Below are 14,667 nucleotides of genomic sequence, written 5' to 3'. Positions count from 1 at the left end.
ACAAAAACAAATTTGAATTCGAATTTAGCCGATCAGTTTAAATTATATCCCAAAGTACAAATCTCCAATCAAGTTTGAATTGAGTATATTAAGAATCATAAAAGCCAATGACATAATCTGATGCTTTGGGGAGATAAGACTGGAGAAAATTTAATAGTTGGGAGGAGAACTGCCAAGCCAACAGCATGTAAAGACTGCCTGAAAAATAGCTCTCCAAAAGGGACCTTTATCGATCAGTAACGTGTGAAGCAGAATCCCCAAGAAGAAGAAAAGAAGACAGGAATATAGAGAAGAACTGAAAGCTGCCTGGTTTTGAGATAAGAAATTTTGTTTTGTAAATCCTTAAAGGGAGTTTTATCGGATTAGTGTTATAGAAGGGAAGGTAAAAGATAGATTAGCGGAAGGAGTTGTAAATAGTTGTTAGTTAATTATTCTCTGTCATACTTTAAGAAATAAAGTTGTTAATTTTTACTTTCAATCATTCTTGGCCTCTTGAATTTTCACAGATTACTGCACAGAATAAATCTTTTGTGTATTGCTGGTTTAAATTAATCAGGAGGGTTTACCCTGTGTCGTAACACTGGAGATGCCAATGTTACAGCCAAATTCAAACTGACTGACAGAACCCATCTGGGTAATCAGTGAGGCCTGTATTTTCAAGATTTATGAATTTGTATATTACAGATTGTCTACCATTTTCTAGAATTCTTCAAGTCAAAGTGAGTAGCTTTCTTCATCATGCATGTAATCAGAAGCAGCCGATGTGGATTTCAGAGAGTAAGAATATTCCTGCCAAACATGGTGGAGCTCATCGATATGACAGTATGTTAGAAGAGAAAATGTAGTGGACATGGTGAACAGGGACTTTCAGAATGCCTTTCACAAGATTCCATACCAAAGGCTATTGCAATCTTCAGTGTGGACCCCCAAAATTATTAGAGCTAGGTACAGGTGTTTTTATTTTACCTTAATTCTTTAATGGGATGTGACCCTGGTTGGCTAAGTCAGCATTTGTTGCCAATTGCTAATTGATGTTGAACTGAATGACTTGTAAGGCTGTTGCATGAGCAGTTAAGATTCAGCTGCATTGCTTTGGGTCTGGAGTCACACACAGGCCAGACCAAGTAAGGACAGCAGATTTCTCTAACCACTGGTGTCTGGATTAGTCATCGAGTGACATATACCACTATTCCCTTATTGTCTTTTGTTTTGGGACTAGCTCTGTGTATTGTGTTTTCATCATTATGACATGCATCTTGGGCAAATGCCATGCAAGAGTGGCACTAAAGTTGATACTGGTACGAGACATAGTAATTAATCCAGTGATCCAAAACTCCCACTCCACCCCCCGCCCTCATTTTGGGAACTCTGACCACAATACTGTGTTTCTTCTCCCGGCTTACAGGCCCAAGCTCAAGCAGGAGACCACCTCGCGGATACAGGTCCAGGGCTGGTTGGAGGAGGCAGAGGATCAACTCCTGTACTGTCTGGAATGCTGATTGCGCCATGTTAAAACAGTCTGCAGGTACCTTGGATGAGTACGCCACCACCGTCACAGACTTTATCAGCAAGTGTATGGAGGACTGCATACCCAGGAATTCAATCTGGGTGTCCCCCAACAGGAAAACCTTGATGAATCAGGACATACAGAACCTGCTAAAAACTATGCATGAGGCCTTCAGATCAGGAGACCCACTCAAATATAAGGAACCCAAGGATGACCTTCGCAGAGCCATTAAAAAGCCAAAGACCAATAACGATCCAAACTAGAGACTCAGGCAGACACTTGGTGACTATGGCAAGGACTGAATGACATCACAAGGTTCTAAAAAGAAACAGTGCAAGATAGCAGGCAATGACACATCCCTCCCAAATTATCTTAACGCCTTCTATGCTCGCTTTGAGCAGAATTTCAGCGGAGAGGTAACACCTATTCCGAAAAGTCCTGACAAACCTATTCCAAAAGTCACTGCATCAGAGATCAGATCAGTTTTCCTTTGTGTGAATCCAAGGATAGCGATGGAACCCGATGGAGTACCAGGCCGCGCACTCAGGGCATGCGCAGATCAACTGGCAGAAATCTTCTTGGACATCTTCAACATCTCCCTTGCAGCAGGCCACTTTCACTGCCTGTTTCAAGAGGGCCAACATCATCCCTTTGCCTAAGAAGGATCATGCAGCATATCTCAATGATCCAATGGACCTAACTTCGGTGGTCATGGCATTAATCAACTCCAGCCTCCCCACTACTCTTGACCCACTCCAATTTGCCTATCGGACCAACAGATCCACGTCAAATACCATATCACTTGCTCTTCACTCCTCCCTAGAACATCTTTACACCAAGAACAGCTACATAAGAATCCTTCTCATTGACTACAGTTCAGCCCTCAATATTATTATCCCCTCGAGACTGATTACTAAACTTAGTGATCTCGGACTAAGCCCCACTCTCTGCAACTGGATCCTCAGTTTCCTGACCCACAGGCCACAATCAGTGAAGACTGGTGACAATATTTCATCCTCAATAACACTCAACACTGGAGCCCGCCCAAGGGTGCGTACTTAGCCCCCTACTGTACTCACTGTATACCCATGACTGCGTCACCAAATACCATTTACAAGTTCGCTGATGACACCACCATAGTCGGTCGAATCTCAGATGGTGACAAAACAGACTACAGACGGGAGGTGGAAGACCTGGAAAAATGGTGCACTGAGAACAACCTAACTCTCAATGCCAGCAAAACCAAGGAACTCATTATTGACTTTCGGTGGGATGTTACTCATGCCCCCCCCCCCTACACATTAACAGCACAGAGGTGCAATAAGTGGAGAGTGTCAAGCTCCTGGGAGTGGTCAACCACAACAAGCTTTCTCGGACTCTTCATGCGGACGCATTGGTTACAAAGGCCCAGCACTGTCTCCCCTTCGTCAGGCTGCTGAGGAAATTTGACATGACGGCGAATACCCTTGCCAACTTTTAAAGGTGCACCATCGAGAGCATTGTGTCTGGATATATCACTACTTCGTATGGAAACTGTACCATTCAAGATCAGAGATGGCTACAGAGAGTGGTGAACTCAGCCCGGTCAATCATAAAGGCCAACCTCCCATCTACAGAATCCATCTACCAGGCCCGCTGTCAGGGAAAAGCTGCCAGCATTCTCAAAGATCCATCCCACTCTGGCAATGTTTTTCTACAACCTCTACCATCGGGGAGAAGGTACAGAAGCCTGAACACACGCACCAGTCAGTTTCGCAACAGTTTCTACCCTACTGTTGTTAGAATACTGAATGGACTCACAAACTCTTAACATTTGCCTGTACCTGTGTTTTTGTTTTTGCTGCTGTTTACCTATTATTTACTATCTATGCTACTTAACTATGTGATCTGCCTGTATTGCTCGTAAGATGAAGCTTTTCACTGTGCCTCAGTACACATGACAATAAATTCAATTCAGTTCAACTCCTGGAGGTTATTGATAAGATGATGAAATGGTTAAAAATTAATAGGAAATGGAATCAAATGCCAATGAAAATATTTTGGTAGATGTAAGAACTATGCCTTGAAAGAGGCAGTTTAAGAGTTCACTTCATACAGTATTAATAATGGGCGTCCATGCACTGTGGGTTCATGGCCTGAGAAAGCATATCAACAATGCTAAAAACCTTCCCACATAGGATCTCCGAGGCCCAACATGAAGACACACAGATTGCTAGTCTATACATGAATTTAGACTGCAAAAAATACGGAGATACACTAATATGCATTCAGTGCAAACATTTATCATCTAACATAATATTAATTAAAGTTACATAACACAAAAAGATACAAGGTGTCTTACATAACGAAAGATAATCCTTTAGAATGAAAACTAGCTCTCTTCATACAGACAATAATTAATATCTAATAAAAAGTGCTTTACAGCAGAGGTCTTGGCCCTGTGCACTGCTTCTGAACCTGATCCAACTATTTTAAGAACTAAAAATATGTTGCTGGAAAAGCGCAGCGGGTCAGGCAGCATCCAAGGAACAGGAGAATTGATGTTTCGGGCATAAGCCTCGAAGGGCTTATGCTCGAAACGTCGATTCTCCTGTTCCTTGGATGCTGCCTGACCCCCTGCGCTTTTCCAGCAACGCATTTTCAGCTCTGATCTCCAGCATCTGCAGTCCTCACTTTCTCCCCAACTATTTTAAGGCCAGGTAACTCACTCCTTTGTGTGTTTATTATTTTCTTTCAATTTTGTGTACTTGAAGGTTTGGAATGTTTGTTCCATGTACTGCTTTCATCATTACCAGAAAACACTATATCAGAATCAAAGCTTTTTTGGTATCAGGAGTTTGTGTTGTCTCTACGGGTAAATCCGAATCCAGACCTAAGCTTGATATATGGTGATAAAGACACATTAGTCGAGTACCCCACTCCAGAACATCATGCTGTGTTTGATGGAATTCAATGTCTCTCACTTGAGAGAAAAGGGTTGTCTTTATGCAACAATCATTCTGGTGCCCAATCAATGCCACATATCCACGTATCTAGTTACGTGGGGCACTAGATAGCCATCCTAAGTTGTCGTTGAGTTTCTCATCTCTATCCAAGTCTGCCCCATGTTAAGCAATCAGCCAATTCAACACAGATCCAGATTGAAGCCTTTCAGTTCAATATGACATCCTGCCAATGACAAGCTGTCTACTCTTTAAAATAAATATACATAAACCAGATTAGACAGCCTCTGTTTGGACAGTGCAACAAAAAAATAGAAATGTTAACAAAACTTACAACGGAAACTTACCAACATTAAATCAAAATGTCATTACTGGGAGTGATGATGCACCTCAATCTTTGTAGATCACACTAGAACTAATGTAAGTACTTCCCGATACTTTCTAACTCTCCCTCATTTCTAAACAAGTCTTTTAATATACATGGTATTAGTAGCTTATTTTGTATGCAACTGAACAAAAGAATTATCTGTGACAGCACAAAACCTCTAGGGTCTGAAAGCAACCCTGGAACTGGGAGCCAATTTGGCTTCACGTCTCCCACTTTTGGCCAAGAGTTTGTACTCATTACAGTTTGGAAGGTCTGTTTTCAATCTTATTTTTCCATTAGTCTGTTAGATTTTTCTTTAAACAGGAAATACTAGTGAAGTCATCAGCATAGCTAGTTGTGAACACAACTAGAGAAAGGGACAACGCCAACCACTACAGTACACAACATGGTCCTGGAACTTAGGATGCATGAGTCGAGAGTCCACCTGCCTGGAGTCTTATAGTGACAGGTTACAGAGGAGAAATTGAAACTGAAAATGCTACAAACAATCAGTAGGTCTGGCAGCTTCTGTAAAGAAAGAAATGGTAGGAATATTTCAGGAGTAACTTCTCAACAGAACCTCTGAGCATATTTTAGATGTCGGCCCTGGCTCATTGGTAGCACAGCAATGGTAAGAAGGCCATGGGTTCACATCCCATTGCTGCCAATTAATCAAAACTAATACTCCAGACCACAACTGAGGAAGGGCTGCACTGCCTCTATCTTTCAGGCGAGATGTTTAACCAAGGCTCTATTTGTCCTCTCAGCTGGATATAAAAGATACCACTATTGGAAGAAGTGTAGGTAGTAGAACAGATGATCTGGTCATTATTTCATTACTATTTATGGGACCTTGGCTGTATTATAACAGTGACTACACATAACAATTATATAGGCTGTGAAACACTTCTGAACTTCTTGAAGTTGTGAAAGTTGCTAGAAAAAACGAAAATTTGACCTTTCTTAAAAATGAGCTTCCCAACTTTTCAGTTTTTGTTTCACGTTTTCAGCTTTTGAAAGTTCCCGGATGTTTTTACAAAGAAGTGTAAGAAGGGGTGGCACAGTGGCTAGCACTGCTGCCTCACAGTGCCAGGGATCCGGGTTCGATTCCAACCTCGGGCACCTGTCTGTGTGGCATTTGCACTGCGTAGGTTTCCTCCAGGTGCTCTGGATTCCTCCCACAGTCCAATGATGTGCAGGTTAGGTGAATTGGCCACGCTAAATTGCCCATAGTGTTCAGGTATGTGTAGGTTAGGTGCATTAGTCAGGAGTAAATGTAGAGGAATGGGTCTGGGTAGGTTACACTTTGGAGGGGTCAGTGTGGACTTGTTGGGCCGAAGGGCCTGTTTCCACACTGTAGGGATTCTACGTAATCCTTTTTTAACATTAAAATACCACCATAAGGGAGACAAGGAACTTTGCTGTAACGTAGCTGTATGCCTAATCTACATAATGCTTCCTCCCTGTGCAGCAAAGTAACAATCGCAGTTTTTAGAAACTTGTTGACTCTGTTGTGTGTATCATGCTGAGGGTTCCTTGCATTCTGCCCCTCCTCCACCTAGGTATTACGCAGGGCAAACTATTGGGAAGTACTGTAACTTTGGACAAAGGGCAGAACAAGGGTCAGAACTGTCAGGTGGATCAACTTCTGACTTTCTGTTGTGCTGCCAAACTGCAGACAGGGATCCTATTTGCAACTATCAAGATGGATGCCACTGCCACTGAAAAATGCCAGTTAATTAACGCTTTAATAGCTTTAATTGACCCCAGTTCCTGCTGGTTGAAATGTAATCTGGAAAGGCAGTCCACCCTCAGAAAAGCAACCAGAATGAGAACATGACAGGGAGTTGCTCCAATGAATGTTTATAAAGATTTTCCCATCCCAGGTACTCAAGGGATTAGGAAAAATCCAGCAACCACTTTACACTCTGGTGTATATTCTGATAAACTAATGCTGCACACTCTAGGTTCAATGTATTACTCCTATGCTGTGGTGCCCAGAGTCTGTTGCTGGTCCCAGTTTTATGATCCATACACTCAATATGTGATTCTTGTCTCCATTATTCCTATATGAGTTCTAGTTTGAGGTTCTAAGAGTAGAAATTAGATCGTGGGATAAATATTAGTCAGGATGCAGGACAGAAATGTCCTGCTCTTCCAAATTGTGAACTTTGGCTTTTTTACATCTAACTGCGAGACCAGAAAGAGCTATGGTTTATGTCTCATAGCAAAAGATGGCACATCTGATAGTGCAACACTCATTTGGTGGATGTGCTCAAGTGGAAGACTGAATTTTAGTTTAAAATTTGAGTGAGCCCTAACGGAGTGATCGCTGGTCTTGGTGGTACCATCTTGAAAAATCTTCTGTAACAGGCAGCATGAGAGCTATACTTTTGCTAAATTACTTGAAAATGTTTAATGTGTTCAATTAAATTCTTCACCCGCTCTGTTCTTCCAATGAAACACATTTTCCTTTATTTATTCAAGTCTTCTTATTGGTCCAGCCATGTAAATGTAGCATAGCGATCACTCAGGGTTCTCTGCAACTGTGCACCTTGCATCCTATCTCGGACCTTGATAACACAGGTAACCTGAAAAGTCAATCAATATGAAGCATGACATAATTCTGCAATTACAGTTTGCATTTGTGTATCACCATCAACTTAGAAAATGCCCCAAGTTGCTTTGCAGTTATGTGTACTTTCACTGATCCAGAACATTCTAGAATATGACAATTACCTCCTGATCTACCACTGCAACAATGTTTACATAGTCAGCTGAAATTTCATTTACATTCATTCAGAAACTATTACTAACAAGATGGAAATTTTTTTTTCAATGTAGAAATTGGTGTCAATTATAAGCCATTTACTTAACACAAAAATTAAAAAAAGCACAACTCCAGTTTAATTTAAATTGTTGAGGTCAAGTTAAAAACTGATTCAGTTTATTTGTTCAAATTATTAGGTTGGAATGACAAACTCCTTCTTTGTAACTTGCTAATTTGTTTTCTTTCAAGGAATGTGTAAACCACTGGCAGGGCCAGCATTTGTTGCTCATTCATAATTGGCCTTGAAAGACCATCATGAATGAGAGGTTAAGAGTCAACCACATTGTTGTCACATCTAGGCCACATTATATAACTTAGATAGCTGAATTCCTTCCTGAAAGGACAAGAGTGATCCAGGTGGAGTTTTACAACAATTGACAATAATTGTGATGTTCACCTTGAGACCAGCTTTTAACTCCAGATTTTTAAAAATTCAATAGTAATTGCAAATTGGACTGCATCTGCTAGATCATATCAAACATGCAAATAATTATACTGGCAACCAATATAGGATCGTCATTTGAGCTTGAAGTGGTGCACTTGTGTGTGCAGGAAGCTCCATATATTAATGCACAGGACACTGATATTTAAAGAGAGATAGAACATATACACATACTACACCTGGTACAAAATATGAGTGCCATTCGCTGCCCTGAGAAATGAACCACTATCTTAACAAGACTCAAATTGGCATATTTAAAATTTAAGGAAGCCTGGCAGTCAATTGCAAATCAGCTTTAATGGGTGCATGTTCCACGTCAACAACTCTTAACAATCAGTATCCTCTTGCCAACCAATCAGCACTCTCGTGCAGTGTAAATATTGCATTCCCCTTGAATTAATATTCTTGCAAATTGTCCTGATGAATGCTAAATTAAGAGCTTTGACAAAATGAACACTTTTGAAGTTGTAAAGAAGACAATGCCCCAGCCTATTTGTGCACAGGATCAGTAGCCAGTTAATCTGTTTTAATGTTGTTGATTGATTTGGCTTTTTGATTTGGATTTGACCAAGAGAAATATCAAATGCAAAACTTAGCATGTCTATTAGTTTAAATTCCAAAGGTGTCAGCCTAAAGAAGAGTTTCTTTCAAGAGTTTCAAGTGAAAGCTAAAGGCTCTGTGTCTGAATGCATGTAACATGAAAGCAAACAGATGAACTAGGAGAGCAAATAGAAATGAATGCTTGGGTAGCCACTACAAAGACATGGCTGCGTGATTAAATGGACTGGGATCAGAATCTTGAACGATACAGGACATTTAGGGATAACAAGAAGCAAGAAAAAGTGGAGGTGTGATTCTGTTGGTTAATGATGGTGTTAGCACAACAAAGAGGAACGACCTAAATTCAGAAAAGATGTGGAAATTGTTTGGTTCGAAATGAGAAATTATAAAGAGAAGTCACTTATGAGCGCGGTTTACAGACTCTCTAACAGTAACAGTGGGACATAAAGGAAGAATCATCATAAACATGATCACTGCTTAATCTTCTGCACCTGAGGAAACATAAACTTGATCTATGCAGACTGACCTCATAGCCCCGAAATCACTGGGGTGTTTCTGGATTGCAAAACCTCCAAGATGAGTTTAATCTTCCTGAGGTGCAGTGCCTACAGTCAGGTAAATGTACATTAACAGGTGTTATTAAGCAAAACTATACACTGACTTGAGCCCAGTTTCCTATGATCTGAATCATTGTGACACAGCTACTTACACATATGCTCAGTAGCTATTGTTAAAGATATAGTTAACCCTTTGCTTCTCGAGAAGTAGTATTAGAAGTGGGTCTAAACAGACTTCTTATCATTTACAGAATAATTTTCACCTGTCTGTTTAGTTAACTTTTGGAACTGGACATTAGTTTTTAATGATTTCTGCATATGGATTCCTTCATCACTGTTTCAAGTTTCTCACCATTTCTGACTTCTCTCTAAGAAGTTCATATTTCCAATATTCTTATTAAGATATTTATCAAGAGGCTGTTAGTACTCAGTCACACCAACAACATATGTTATCTAGCATCCCTGCTCAACACACATTCTAACTAGTAATGTGTAATGATGTTTGTTGGAAGCGAGGTGTGGCTTCCTTCTGTACTGTAACAATGCTGTGATTCTGAATAGACGTCAGACAGTTGATCATTTCCTCAGTAGGTATGACACAAGGTTGAGTGTGCTGTCACAATCTCCTCTGCATAGTTTGGTTAAAGTAAATGTCATCTCAAATAACCTATGGGGAACTCAAAATGGTCAGGAAGATTTTATAAAATGGTGGCTGTAGCTACAGGCAGAACTTTAGCCCTGGAAGCTGTGGAATATTTGGAATCCAGATGCTAACAGTGTAATCCTGTCTGTAGCTAATCAGCATGAGAATACCCCAGTGATATGTGTTGTTACACAGCAAGTAAGTGCAGCCAAATTTGTGTCAGCTGGATGAGAAAACATCAGCTGGAGCTACTCCACATTAAATCCTCTGAGTATTGCAAAACTGCATTAATCCAGAGCGCAAAACCAAAGGGAAAAATTTAGCTGTTAAGAATGTCAAAGAACCAAGAGCAAAGCCATCAATGGAGGCTCCACAAGTGAATCAATGTGAGATTCCACTGGGGGACATCTCTGACTGCACTTTTTCAAATTGTGTTTTACCATGGGAATCTTACAAGAACTACAAAATTGTGGGATTCTGCCTTATCTGATATTCAGCAAAGTGGGTCTAAAATTTAGCCATTGAGATTTAACTGGCTGAGACAAATGTACAAATGTCTCAGTGAGGACTGGTCTTGAAAGTAGCTCAGTGGGTGTGTTAATGCCTCACCCCGTGACTGTGTCAGTCTGTGAATGATGGTCAATCACACACTAGCACTAGTTTAGTATTTAGGACTAATCCATCAGCTTTGCATTGATTTGAGCAAAATGGCTCCTCACAATGCCACTCTGCTGTGACAGTATAAGCTCCTATTTTCAATATTTAACTGTTGCTTTGGCAGGTATGAAACCATGTTGGTGCCATCTGATATGCATGTGAGTTTGCTCGCTGAGCTGGAAGGTTCGTTTTCAGACATTTCATCACCATACTAGGTAACATCATCAGTGAGCCTCCAGATGAAGCACTGCTGGCATGGCCCATTTTTTATTTATGTGTTTAGGTTTCCTTGGGTTGGTGATGTTATTTCCTGTGGTGATGTCATTTCCTGTTCTTTTTCTCAGGGAGGTGGTAAATGGGATCCAAGTCAATGTGTTTGTTGATAGAGTTCCAGTTGGAATGCCATGCTTCTATGAATTCTCGTGCGTGTCTCTGTTTGGCTTGTGCTAGGATGGATGTGTTGTCCCAGTTGAAGTGGTGTCCTTCCTCACCTGTATGTAAGGATGCTAGTGAGAGTGGATCATGTCTTTTTGTTGCTAGTTAATGTTCATGTATCACGGTGGCTAGTTTTCTGTCTATTTGTCCAATGTAGTGTTTGTTACAGTTCTTGAAAGATATCTTGTAAATGACATTAGTTTTGCTTGGCATCATGGTAGCCCACAAATCCACCAACACACTAAAACAGCAGCTAATGAACTTGAAAGACCCTATACAGACAACAAGCAAAACTAATGTAATTTACAAAATACCTTGCAAGAACTGTAACAAACATTACATTGGACAAACAGGCAGAAAACTAGCCACCAGGATACATAACATCAACTAGCCACAAAAAGACATGAACCACTCTCACTAGTATCCTTACATGCAGATGAGGAAGGACACCACTTTGACTGGGACAACACATCCATCCTAGGACAAGCCAAATAGAGATACACATGAGAATTCCTACCACCCCCCTGAGAAAAAGAACAGGAAATGGCATCACCACAGGAAATTACATCACTAACCCAAGGAAACCTAAACACATAAATAGAAAGCGGGCCATGCCACTAGTGCTTCATCTGGAGACTCACTGAAGATGCTACCGAGTATGGTGATGAAACATCTGAAAATGAACCTTCCAGCTCAGCAAGCAAACCTACATCCAGAACCTCAACCTGAGCTACAAATCTTCTCAAAACTCGCTGTCATCTGTTATTCGTTATTTCCATCCATTTGCTGTGATCCTGTTGCCCACAAAAGATTCCAAATCCTGCAGATGGTAGGAATACAATGACCTTTTTTTTACTGAAAGTAGAATCACCCATGACATGATCTAACAGTTTGGCTCCAAGTTCTTTTTTAATTTGATTATGGTATGTGGGAATTGATGGCTAGACTAGCATTCATGCCTACCTCTAATAGCCTTTGAGAAGGTGAAAGTAAGCTGCATTCTTGAGCTGCATAAGGATGCCCACAGTGTTGTTATGAAGGAATTTCCAGGATTTGTCCCTAGGGACAGGGAAACAAGCATTTGCTACACTTGTCCTTCTAGATTGTAGATGTCTTGGGTTTGGTAGGTGCTCTCAAAGGTGCGTTTGTGAGTTACCTAGTGGACCTTGTGATGGTATACACTATTGACACCAGAGATGTTGCATTGTTTGTGTCACTCCCAGATGAGAATGAGGCCCAAATAACAAAAGTGACAGAACCCAGATTTCTCGAAGCCTCATGTGAAGGTTCACACTTGAACCTTAATTGAGGTTAACTCATTTCAGGAGCTGTGTGTTTCTAATGAGGCCATTGAAAATTCATTTTCCTTTGGTTTTATGACACAGAGATTCCAAACTTTCAGCTTGTGCAGAAAGGCTTGCCCCAAGATTCAGATTGAAGCTCTAGAGAGAGATGGAATGTTTGCTCTGGCTTAATTATGCCTCCTCATATTTAATTAAATCACATGACTCACCTGAGAGCTAGAAAGCAGAATATAACATCAAACTAAACAGTGGGCATAACATTTTTGGAAGGAAGCGCACAGAATAGACCAGACTATATCAAACCCAGACCAATCCAGGAGATTTTGCTCCTGAGACTCCATGAGGTCAGGCATATGTGTTTGTTCATCAACCCTGCAATAGGTTTTTAGAATTCAACTTTTCCTTCTAGTGTCAGCTGTGCTTGTTCCTCAAACAGTGAATCAATTCATAGTTTGTTGGCCCTCTCATCACCCTCCCAGCAGGTTTCATTCAGCTGGGCTGACCAGCATTACTGTGTCAAATGGATCTGGCATGAAAAATTGCTTTTATACCTTTGAAATTATTTCATCCTCAATTATAACTGTTCCCAGTCTGTAATGAATATGTTAGTTTCTCTTTTGGGAACTATGCACAGAATGTTTTCTTTTCCTCATGGAAGATCAGTATTATACAATATTTATAAATGGGAGCTGGCTGAGCAGAGCATGATCATTGATTGGCTGCAAAGTCCCAGGTTACCTATAACAGCAATAGTGTCTCTGTTGGTGTAAACCTCAGAGCGTCAAGGGTTGATTGTAAAGTTTAAAACCTTGTTTTCATTAACTTGTTGATCCTAACAGGTTTTAGTGACCAGACAAGGAATATAATACACAATGAGGAAACAAACCTGAAAACAGTTTATCAAATATTGGAGACCTCAGAGTGACCAGTGTATATGAATTTGTCAGTGTGAACAGTGTGTGGCTTGCTCAGTGTGTGCATGTTTGCCAGTGTGGACAGTGTGAGATTCAGTCACTGTGGACCTTATGTCAAAGGTCTGGGCTCACCAGATGCCTGATGAAATGAATAGAAATTACCGTGAAAGATTTGCTTCGAATGGCATTGAAGAGATGCTATTGTTTAGAGCTAAGATTGTGATGCCAGATTAGGCAATGAACTCTGCTTTATCTCCAACGCATGTAGTGTTTGGTCTGCACTTCCAGCATACACAATTTTAGGTCAACTGCAAGATGGGCTGAATATAGGTTCAGGTTCCCTCTATCTGTAGTTTCAGCTGTTACCAAGTGAGGTACAGCATGAAACAGAGAGCAAAACATCTCCACACAGTAGCAACATTTTACGTTCATGCAAAATCTTTGACGTAGAAAACCTTTCACACAACAAAAAGCCGAATGGATGCTGAATTAAAGGAAATGTTTGAATAGGATGACTGAATGTTTGGTCAAAGAGGTTAATTTAAAGGGTAAGAGGGTTTCAGAGGAGGCAAGGCAGAACAGTTAATATAGGGATTCCTAGAATTGAAAGTTGAGGTAGCTGAGGCAAAAGGATGGAGAGATGCGCAAGTGGACATATCAATCCTTCTGGCCATACCCAACTCCACTCTGGCTCAAAAAACACCCCTTGTTGATTTCCTTTCTGTGCATATAACACCATCTAGTTCCCAAAATGTTCTGAATGCTGATGTGTGGTCTCAGCCTGTGAGAGTGTATCAGGACTGGTCATAATCTGCCTCAGCTCTTTATTTTAACAATCTCCATAGAAACATGGAGGTGTCTATCTGGGTTAGATTCACACTGGCAGAATTTTCAAATTTTCTGGTTCTCTTGGTGCTATTCTTAACAAATAGGGAATATACCAGACCATTCAGCTCTTTGACTCAGCCTTGCCATTACATGAGATTATCTGTATTTCAACTCATTCCCCTTGCCAAAGCTCCACATTCCTCAATGCTCTGACCTAACAAACACTAAACAATTCCCTGCATGTTATATTATACAAATACCTCTGGCCTTACTGATTACTCTGTACAAAACAAATTAAAGGTTTACTGATAATTCAACTTCCTTGTGTCCAACGCAGTCCCTCAATCCCCAACAAAATCTAACTTCCTTGGTGTTTACCCTGTAGACATTTCCTAAGTTTAAATCTGCACATTTTCCTGTGCCCATTGAGCATTCCAAGTCAGAACTGATTGGAGACAATGGGTATAGTCTGTTCTCACAGTCAGACCTATGAACAAAGTTATAGGTCTATGAGAAAGTGAGGACTGCAGATGCTAGAGATCAGTCGAAGAGTGTGGTGCTGGAAAAGCACAGCAGGTCAGGCAGCATCCAGGAAAGGGCCGATGAAGGGCTTATGCCCAAAATGTCAATTCTCCTGCTCCTCGGATGCTGCCTGACTGGCTGTGCTTTTCCAGCACCAC

The 14,667-nt window shown here is 40.8% G+C and overlaps 1 protein-coding gene across 7 annotated transcripts in view; it reads right to left on the bottom strand.

Moving 5' to 3' along the window:
• Positions 1–7,265: 7,265 nt before the first annotated feature.
• Positions 7,266–14,667, bottom strand: part of LOC122541770 (L-threonine ammonia-lyase) — a 66,387-nt gene continuing 58,985 nt past the window's right edge. For 6 of the 7 annotated variants that reach the window (XM_043678732.1, XM_043678729.1, XM_043678731.1 and 3 more), the window contains one exon: positions 7,266–7,407. In XM_043678732.1, coding sequence (XP_043534667.1) covers positions 7,309–7,407 — 99 coding nt within the window. In that variant the 3' untranslated portion in view covers positions 7,266–7,308. Of the gene's footprint in view, positions 7,408–9,175; positions 9,255–14,667 lie in introns of all 7 variants that reach the window. The other variant, XM_043678730.1, reaches the window with a different exon arrangement.

The sequence above is a fragment of the Chiloscyllium plagiosum genome, chromosome 38 (genome assembly GCF_004010195.1).
Source record: "Chiloscyllium plagiosum isolate BGI_BamShark_2017 chromosome 38, ASM401019v2, whole genome shotgun sequence".
Taxonomy (NCBI): domain Eukaryota; kingdom Metazoa; phylum Chordata; class Chondrichthyes; order Orectolobiformes; family Hemiscylliidae; genus Chiloscyllium; species Chiloscyllium plagiosum.
The sequence above is the reverse complement of the archived record's forward strand: the minus strand, read 5'-3'. Positions and strand labels throughout refer to the sequence as shown.